This window comes from Trachymyrmex septentrionalis, unplaced genomic scaffold (assembly GCF_001594115.1).
Source record: "Trachymyrmex septentrionalis isolate Tsep2-gDNA-1 unplaced genomic scaffold, Tsep1.0 scaffold40, whole genome shotgun sequence".
NCBI lineage: Eukaryota > Metazoa > Arthropoda > Insecta > Hymenoptera > Formicidae > Trachymyrmex > Trachymyrmex septentrionalis.
Window position 1 is genome coordinate 3,800,532 of NW_017305569.1, and position 10,048 is coordinate 3,810,579.

General features: G+C 29.9%; 1 protein-coding gene across 4 annotated transcripts in view; it reads left to right on the plus strand.

Annotated features, from left to right (window-relative positions):
• Nucleotides 1-1,156: 1,156 nt before the first annotated feature.
• Nucleotides 1,157-10,048, plus strand: part of LOC108751087 (heterogeneous nuclear ribonucleoprotein 27C-like) — a 59,823-nt gene continuing 50,931 nt past the window's right edge. For all 4 annotated transcript variants that reach the window (XM_018491043.1, XM_018491042.1, XM_018491041.1 and 1 more), the window contains exons 1-5: nucleotides 1,157-1,297; nucleotides 2,833-3,040; nucleotides 3,391-3,577; nucleotides 7,608-7,690; nucleotides 8,281-8,671. In XM_018491043.1, the coding sequence (XP_018346545.1) occupies nucleotides 1,260-1,297; nucleotides 2,833-3,040; nucleotides 3,391-3,577; nucleotides 7,608-7,690; nucleotides 8,281-8,671 (907 nt within the window). In that variant the 5' untranslated portion in view covers nucleotides 1,157-1,259. The remainder of the gene's footprint in view (nucleotides 1,298-2,832; nucleotides 3,041-3,390; nucleotides 3,578-7,607; nucleotides 7,691-8,280; nucleotides 8,672-10,048) is intronic.

A 10,048-nucleotide genomic window follows, 5' to 3' on the forward strand; every position in this document is an offset into this window, starting at 1 on the left:
AAAAAAAAAAAAAAAAAAAAAAAAAGTAAAAATCACCAGTAAGTAAAGGGATTTAATAACGTTTTATTGACGATTTTCATTATTATTATTATTATTATTAATATTCATTATTATTATTAACTAGCGATAGTCTTGATAGGTTTGTTCGGGTTGCTTGAAATCCTCAAAAAGCATTTTACAGTTAAAAAGAGATAAATATATTTAGATGTTGAAAAGAGGGAAAACGAAGATGCTAAGTGCAAAAAGTGCAAGCAACGAGAACGGACCGAATAATGAAGTATTCTTTTAGATCTAAAATTCTGATTGAATGATCTAAAAGAATACACCAATAACAGTGAGTACTTAACTGTTGAGTCCGCTGAATGCGCCCATTAGCCCGGATATATAATAAATTTTTAAGTCTTAAGCCATAAGAAATGAACGAATCATAGTCGATTATTCTTCTCGCATTCAATTGCAATTGGTCAATTCCGGTCAAGTTCGAACCTACAATAAATGTTTTAGTCCCGATTGCACTAACGTTACTTTGATTTTTAGCAGACTTCTCTCTCTGTCTCTCTTTCGCTTTAAAACGAGACGGAAAGAGTTTTAAGTCTTGCTTAAAGAGTCAAAGTAACGTTGGTGCAACTGGGCCTTAAGCCTTAAGGAATCGACAAATCACAATCAATTATTCTCCTCGCATTCGACTGCAATTGGTCAATTTCTTATGGTTTATAGAGGCTGCAGTCCACTATAATTGACACTCATTTCATTCTTGTTGTTTATTAAATGTTAAAAAAGAACAAATAATATTCGCAAGCTTTGCAAGTTCCAAAACGCTCAATGGACATTTGCTTACATTAAATAAAAATTTATTCAATTTGTTAACTTAATTTAAGTATCTTTTTTTTTTACTCAATTGGTATTATTTAAATAAATATTTATTAAAATTTTACAAATTTTTTTTCAGTATAAAAATTAAAAAAAATTGAAATTAAAGTAACTACACATTGATGAAGACGAGCATAAATAGAGAAAGCTTGTCAAATAGTTGAAATTATCTAGCAGTCCCTTACGGCGACGGTCCTGGAAATCGGGTAGCTGATTCGACCAGCGTCGTAAAACGAGAGACGGAAGTGACGCTCATGTTCGTTACGTTTACATTTGTTCCCGACGTCGCGTTGTGCGGAGCCATTACCCTCGTCTGCGCTAAGCATCGTGCCATATTCCCACTCGCGCCCTGAAATTGACCGCGTTCTCGTAGTTTTAAGTGAAATATTATGAGAGTGAAGACCGAAATGGACGACGACGAAAAGGGGTAAGTAGATTATTCGGGTGGTCCGGTATCGTGGACAACATATCGCGCCCCCCTCGCCGTCCTTCACGCTCCCATGCCTCCCATATTCGGCGGGGCCATCATCGTTCCCGTTGTTGCTGCCGCTCGCGATTTGCGCATCGCAATCGTGAGAAATGATTTTCCTTTCTCGAGCTTTTCTGCGTTTTGTCGTCGTTCTGTCCTCGCATTCTCGAATTCCATCCCTTGACGACGTGGAACGCTGTTGTAGACAGTGGACGATACTTCGATGCGCTAGCGGTTAATTCTCCGAGTTTTTCCTTTTTGGCCATAATGACGACGACGAGACGCGCGACTCCTCGCTCTGCCGCGAAGTTCGCCGGTTGACTCCCCGCGTAATTCGTGTCGTCTGGCTAACTTCGAATCTCAGAAAATCTGTAAAAATTTAGGATTCCCGCTCCCTCCCTCACATCTTTGATCACGTCCCCCATACACCGCTCGCGCATTCTTTTATGGCAATGCACGAGAGCAGTGCGCGAAAGCGTTTCGCGTTCTTAAGCTGGTTTCTCTCTCTATTTTTACGCTCCAATTCTCGACCGGACCCGCTCCGCTCGTCTGGAGGATCCCCTGGCCGCTGATACCTTGAGCTTTCGCGCCGGTCGAAAGCACGCGGGGTAACGAGAGCACTCGTTGAGTCGTTGCGTGGATACCCACGATAAGACGGAATGGCGTATTTGAGTTTTTAAAACGATGACTGAGGGGAATGGCGTTGTTGGATATATTATCAATTGATTTCGATATTTCTGAATATATCGCCGGCTGCCGGCATATTTATGCTTCATATAATTCAGCAAGTTTTATCTTTTTGGAATATAACCACTCCTCTTTTTCTTCGAATCCGATCTCAACGTGTCTCTCTTGAACTAGTTATTTTAGAATACAATATAAAAAAAATTATGCAATATATAAAATTATGCTTATTATTCTTGAATATTTAAACAAAAGTATCAGGTTTTTTATCATTGAATAATTATAATTTACAAAAAATATGATTGTCAATTATATCCCCTTTTTGGGGTATTTGTATGATAGGCTTGAAACATTTTTACTTTTATAATAAATAAATCTTTGCATTTATAGAATATATAATTATCTTGTTTATTATGCAATATTAATTAAAATATAAAAATTATTTAATATATTTGAAAATTGAGAAAATATATATTAGTGTACATTTATTACATGTATTATTAATTACAAGTTAATAACATTTTTGGAAACTTTGAAACAGTTTTGCGATTTCTTTATCTAAAAATATTTTTCTTTATATATTATTACTGCAAAGAATAAAAATGAATCGAAGAACTAGTGTGACTCATGCTTTAAGAATATCATCAGGTAGTTTTCCGGTAAAGATAAGCATTCAAGTAGATTTAAGATGACCACCACAGTGACATACGTTATTTATTTATTATGAAAATCATATAAATATATCAAATAAATTTGCATATATTAATGACACTGAAATGATGTTTTACATTTTTCACATTTTGTTACAGAAAATTGTTCGTTGGTGGGTTATCATGGGAGACAACCCAAGAAAATCTCCAACGTTATTTTGGCCGTTATGGTGAGGTTATCGATTGCGTTGTTATGAAAAATAGCGAATCTGGACGTAGTCGTGGGTTTGGATTTGTAACATTTAGCGATCCTGCTAATGTTTCTTTGGTTCTTCAGAATGGTCCTCATCAACTTGACGGACGTACAGTATGTATTTTAATATTATTTATTATAAATAACTTTCTGCAACTTTTCTAAATAAGATTACAGAATCTTGTTTAGAAAATTTGCAAAAAGTCATATTTATTGATGCATATGTTTATGATTTCAAAAACACAGTCTTGTGTACTACAATATTTTGTATCCTATCTAAAATTTTTTATGATTTATGATTTTTTATTATGAATTGACTACTTTTATATGGAGCTACATTTTACTCTTATATTTAATGACGTTTTATTTTTATAAAATTAAGAATTGAAACATTACATAATGATCTTGTATATATGCATAAAAGTTACAGGAAGCATATCTTGTTAATGTTTTTTGCATTACAGATTGATCCAAAACCATGTAATCCACGTACTCTTCAAAAGCCAAAGCGCAGTGGTGGCTTTCCGAAAGTCTTTCTTGGTGGCTTGCCAAGTAATGTTACGGAGACTGATTTAAGATCTTATTTTACTCGCTTTGGTAAAGTCATGGAAGTGGTCATAATGTATGATCAGGAAAAGAAAAAATCAAGAGGTGAGTTGATTTTTACATTATATACTCATAAATTGATGCATTGTGTTTGATGGTTTTCATGGCGTTTTTATTAGCGTTGCATATTATTATTTCTTTTTTTTGTAAGAAAAAAATTATATGTTTTGCTAATTTAAAAAGAATATTTTTAATTTATATATGTTATAAACTTAAAAAAAGTTGTGGAAACTGTTGAATTGTGTATCGAAATGAGAGAGTAAATTATATTTTTATTACGATAATAATTAGTCAGAATTTTTGAAAAATATTTTTTTATTATATTGTAATAAACGGAAATAAATGAAAAAGATGAAATGTCTGGTATTGAAAGTGATTTTGTAAGAACAAATGTTTTTTGGATCAAAAATTCTGATGACTACATTGCACTCCATCTTATGTACAGTAAAATTTGGTATAAGATTAATATGAGAATTAATTTGTATATTCTTAATCTAGCGCAGTTTATATTAATTGTTATAAGATTTTAAAGTTATATTTAAATTTATCCAATATTGCGCAATTATTACATATATTCTGATTTACCTCGTGTAATATATTTTTCCTTTTTCGTTATTACGTTATACATATATTGCGGTATTTTACATTAAATTAAATACAGTTTATAAATAATGCGTTTTTGGCTAAGTTTTATTAAGTATAAGATTCTGTCAAATTATGCTACTGTACATACATAGCTTAAGTTTGCTATGTAATTAAGAAGAAATCTTACAAGTTCCAATTTTTTATTAGATATTATGTATTAGAAATCTTATCGAATAATTCATTTATGTAATTTTTTATCCATAATTATGTATTTTTTGTTTATAATTATAATCTTATTTATATTAAACTTATATAAAAATGATTTTGTAAAACGGATAATAACGTATATTAAAAAATTGTTAGTCATAATAATATTGAACTAAGTAACAATTGAATATTTAGAAACTATTGGCTAAGCATCATTGCTATGGTTACAAATAAAGTTGTGACTAAAATAACTTAAAATGCGTTTCATTTGACGCTCATAATGCTCGCGATCATTATTTGTCTTTGTTTAACAAACTTTGTTTAATAAACAGTAAGAATGAAATGATTCTATGAGCATTGCAAACTTTAAGTGGAACGCAGCCTTAGTAAATCCAATTAGGTACAAGCATTTCTCGATTATTTTGGAATATTTTTCTGTAAAGACTGATAGGCTATGAAAACTGTTGGTCGCTACGTTTAAGAAGCTATATAATAATGCTTGTTTTCTCTAATGTAGATTAACTTTAATCTCAGTTTAACTTGTTCTTTTTCGAACTAGAAAAAGGTGAAGAGTAAATTGAACCGAGATTGAAGTTAATTTATCTTGGTAGAAACGGACATAAGACTTGTACGCCTTCTTTTACATTAAAACGAAATATCCTACTTCTGAAGAAACTTATAAAATCAGCCATCATTAATGTTGTAAAAAAAAAAGCAAGACAAGTTTTTCAAAATTTTTTAAAAATCTGATAACACGGAAATATTTATTTATTATTAATGTGAAATATTTATTGTTTAAGGGAGGATTCTCCTGCTGTTTTAAGACAATTTTTAAGAATTTAAAAAATTACTGGACTAATTGACTTAAAATTTATATAGTCTATTTATCTATTTAAAAATACAATTTTTTAATTAAATTTATAAGCGATCCAATTTGCAATTATTAAACAAAAGATAGCCAACCATTCGAGGGCGCTATGTCGATACGATTCCAGATCTCATTGCTTTGAAATAAAAATATGAAAAAGTTTGTTTAATATAGGTGCAGTTTTCGCTCAAAACAAAATAAAATCAACAAAGTCACATTTTGAAAAATATCAACTTTACAAAAAAGGTATTAAAAGTCAAAATTATTTTTAACTAAAGAAAAAATAGAAAAAATAAACATTCACAACTTTGTCCAAAGTAGGGGCGAAAACTACATATATAGGTACTGTATATCGTGTTAAAATTTCAAGTCATGCGGTTAAGTTGAGAAAAGTAGGTTAAGTTGAGAAAAATAAATTTGAAAAAATTTTAAAGTTTTATATGTACTTTTTATATAGACATTAACAGATCATAGGTAGTAATGGCAATAGGTAGTATGGTTGTTCTGACCATGTAATTCAATAACAATATTTCGAATCACGTGCCTTTTATATCGCTTCTACTCCATTATTTGTTTGTAATCCTTCTGTCCCTTCTAAAACTTTACAGAAATATTCCTAAATATACATTTTTTGAAAAAACCAAAAACTAATAGAACAATTTTTTTAAAGAGATTCCCTGCCTTAATATTTATCCTATGTGTATCATAATGCATCGTAATCTCTTTACTGCATATTATATTATAAAATAAAATTTATACAGTTTATAAGAAATACAGATAGGGGCGTGTACTATAAATCTAAGAAGAAAATTTTAAGGTTTAATATTATTACTATTAAAATTGTTACAATTCGCGATTGTTTATTAACTTAAACTTTTAGATACAGTCCGTTCAATTTAAATATAATATTTATATTATACATATATTAATCTAGATTATATATAGAGAGATTAATAATTACAATCAGTTGTGTAATAGTATTGGCATTTAATGACTACTCCTGACCAGTCACCACAGCCATATTGAATGGTAATTGTGATGTCAGAAGAAGCGAGAATGACATGTTAATTTTTATTACGTGCCATTTATAAATAAAGACAATTTGGAATAAAACAAAATGATGAGATTACTTTAAAACATTTAAATGGACGAAAATGGACGAAAACATACTATGCTTATCCCCCCTTATAATCAGTAAATAATCATAGAAAGTAATAAAAGGCGTGTAAGTGAAAATAAGCTTGCGCATTGCATGCGCATTGAATAAAAGCACATGTGCTTTTTTACAATTTACTGACTGTCAGGGTTGCGTTCTAAAATTCAACTCTGTCAACTCGAGTATCATTTTATGGTCACCAAATGTTGAATAAAGATAAAGAATACTCGGAGTCAATTTTTGGAACGCACCTCAGGGAGGATAAGCACAGTTTTCATCTATTTTTACAAATGTTTTAAAGTAATCTCATAATTTTGTTTTTTCCAAATTGTCTTTATTTATAAATGGCACGTAATAAACATTAACGTGTCATTTTTCGCTTCTGACGTCACAAGTACGATTCAATATGGCTGTGATGATTATTCAGAGGAGCCTTAATCAATATAGATAAGAAATAAATAATAATTATTTATGATAAATAAATATTCACTAATTTTTGATCTTACAAATTTAATTTTATAATAAACAAAGTTACTATGAATAATTTTTAAACCGAATTGTAAACATAATAAATAAAGTGCTGATTTTTATACCTAATGCAATATTGTAATTTTTTGTACTTTTCGTAATATTAAAATATTTTGCATTCGAAGTATTTTATAAAAAGTCACAACAGCTTAAAGCGGTGTGTACAATAAAGTAATAAGCTTTAAGTCGTAAGAAATTGACTAATTGTAGTTTATTTTCTTCACATTTGACCGTGATTGATCAATTTTTTATGTCTTAAGACTTATTATTTTAATGTAAACATCATTTAATGTTATATTGCGATAAATTTATTGCAACATGAGAGATGTGCTCAGCCAATAGTCATGTAGCACTATAATCTCTCTTTCTTAGTCCCTACTGCCTGCCTCTTAGTATATGGTCTTTTTTGAGGAAATGCCAGTACATTAAATAAATTAGTATCGTTCTAATGGACTTTGAATTATCGATTTTGATTTATTAAATCTTATATCATAAAAATGGCCATGAATTACCATGAATTTACATTGCGCAATATAAAAAGCGATTATTTTATTAATTTACTAATGTAAATGACAAAATCTATTTAATAAGTATTATAAGATTGGATGTTGTAAGTTGCTTTTTGGGGTTTTGGACGTGTGCATATTTTATGCATTGTATTGTAAAAACTGCTTTCTCGTATTGTTATGGCGAGCATTTTTTGATTGTACTCTCTCACGTTTGGACGATAGGATTCGGCTTTCTCAGCTTTGAGGATGAAGAAGCGGTGGATCGTTGTGTTGCAGAACATTTTGTCAACCTGAATGGAAAGCAGGTATAACACGTCAATACACGTCAATCACCATATCATTGTGTGACCTTATGCAAAAGATAGAAAATAAGTATATGTTAATATTGTTCTCTCTTGAGGCTATTAAGATTATATAGAAATTTTAGTCACATAAATTATTTATTAATACAAACGTTAGTATACATATATATACTAATATATACGTATATTAGTCTATACGTAGAATTGGGGATAGAATTAAATTAATTTTATTAGAATTAAATTAATTTGAATAGTATTAAGTGTAATAAATATTTTTAAATATTTATATATAAGTATTACACTAAAATGTGTTCGTTTACAATAAGTCCAATCAATGAATCTCTATTTTATAATTAGAGTTAAATATTATTTTTATATAGCACAAGCGTTAGTGCAGAGTATCAAAGAGTTGTGAGAGTATCAGAATGTTAGTCTAAAATATGCAATAATTTGTATAAAAGTAATTGTAGATGATAAATTCCTATTATTTTTTTTCCAAAAATTAATTTAATAATTGATACAAATATGAAACTTTATTATTTTTGTTAAAAAAAGAGAATAGTATACATTTGTGTGATATCTATTTATTTCAGGTTGAGATTAAAAGAGCCGAACCGCGGGACTCATCGAGCAAAATGAACGATAGTCATCAGGGTCAATGGGGCCCACCTCAGCAAGGTGGCCCGCCGATGGGAATGGCCGGAAATATGGGGCCTATGGGTGGACCAAATGGTCAGATGGGTGGACCCATGATGGGTGGACCCATGGGTCCGCCTGGTAATATGATGCAACAATATCAGGGTTGGGGTACCAGTCCTCAAACTGGTGGATATGCGGGATATAGCACCCAGTATAATGCTCAGGGTTGGGGCGCACCACCAGGACCGCCCCAGCAGCAGCAAATCCCGCCGCCGCCACCGCATCAGTGGGGTAGTAGCTATAATGTTCAACCTGCTGCAGCTACTCAAGGTTATGGAAGTTATGGTGAGTTCGGATATAATTCCGAAAAGTTACATTTTCTATCCACTGTTTATTAGCAAATATCAATCGAGGTCTTGATTCAATTGATTGCGACATAGTATGAGACAGTTTTAATGTAATTTAACAAATTTTGCTCAATATTAATAATTTATTTACTGAAGTATGCAAATGTGAAAAAAATTTGGCATTATACATAAAAAAAGTGTTCTTTCTCTCTTATCAATCTTTTATTAATTATCTTGTTAATGTAAAATATTAACTGATATATAGCTGATATTTAACTAATAAAATTGAAGAAATTTTTTAAGAAACATTTAGAATTGAGTAATAGAAATTGACAAATTAACGAATGGTACCATATTATTTGTACAGGGTACATAATGGTGAACGACGTTGATATAATTAATGTACTGGAGATATAAATTTTATAAAAATATTGTTAACATTTATACATGTACTTACATCGTCATGCATTAGGAAGTATTTAACCAGAATAATTTGTCTAAAATTGTTGAAGTCTTGCTAAAGTATCAACTTCGTTTATACTTTATTTTAGGTAGCGATCAAATTTTACTTAAATAAATATCAACTTTAATCCTGTTCCTATCCTCTTCCATCCTGCTTAGAGAGATTAAAGGAAGACACAGAAAAACATAACATAAGAAATAACATAAGAAATCTATAAATCACAATATAATACGATCTACTTTTACGATGCCCCCTGGAGGTTTTCAGAAAGATTTTAGAAAAAATATAAGAGGTTTTAATGAAAAGAAAGTTAAAACAGAAAGTAATTATGTCAGCCCAGACTTGTATATTTTGTTTATTATTATTATATAAAAAGCAGATTGTATAACTTCAATATAACGTAAAAAGAGAGAATGTTAGTTTTATAAATATTCTTAAAAATAACATATTTTTCTTAATTTTTAATTTTTTTAGGTTTAAAATGTAAATATAACAAAAATCTGTCATATATGTATAGGAATATGATATATATATATATGTATACAATATGATATATGTACATATATTTATACAGGATGTCCCAAAAGTTGTGATACTCAAAATACTACAAGAAAGTTTTCAAAAAAATTAAGTAAAAAGATTAAGTTTTTATTTTAAGCAATAGTTTATGAAATAATAAGGTTTTAAATATGATCGTGTGTTCGGTAGTATTAATAAGCTCACTTCAGCGTTTAAACGTAGTCTGTCTAAACGTTGTTTGTAATTGGCTATATTTATAAAGCCTTATTATTCCACTAATTATTACTTCAAATAAAAATTTACAAATAATTTTTTTACTTAGTTTTTTGAAATTTTCTTATAGTATTTTAATTCGCGAATTTTGGGACGCTCTGTACATTATATTATATATAT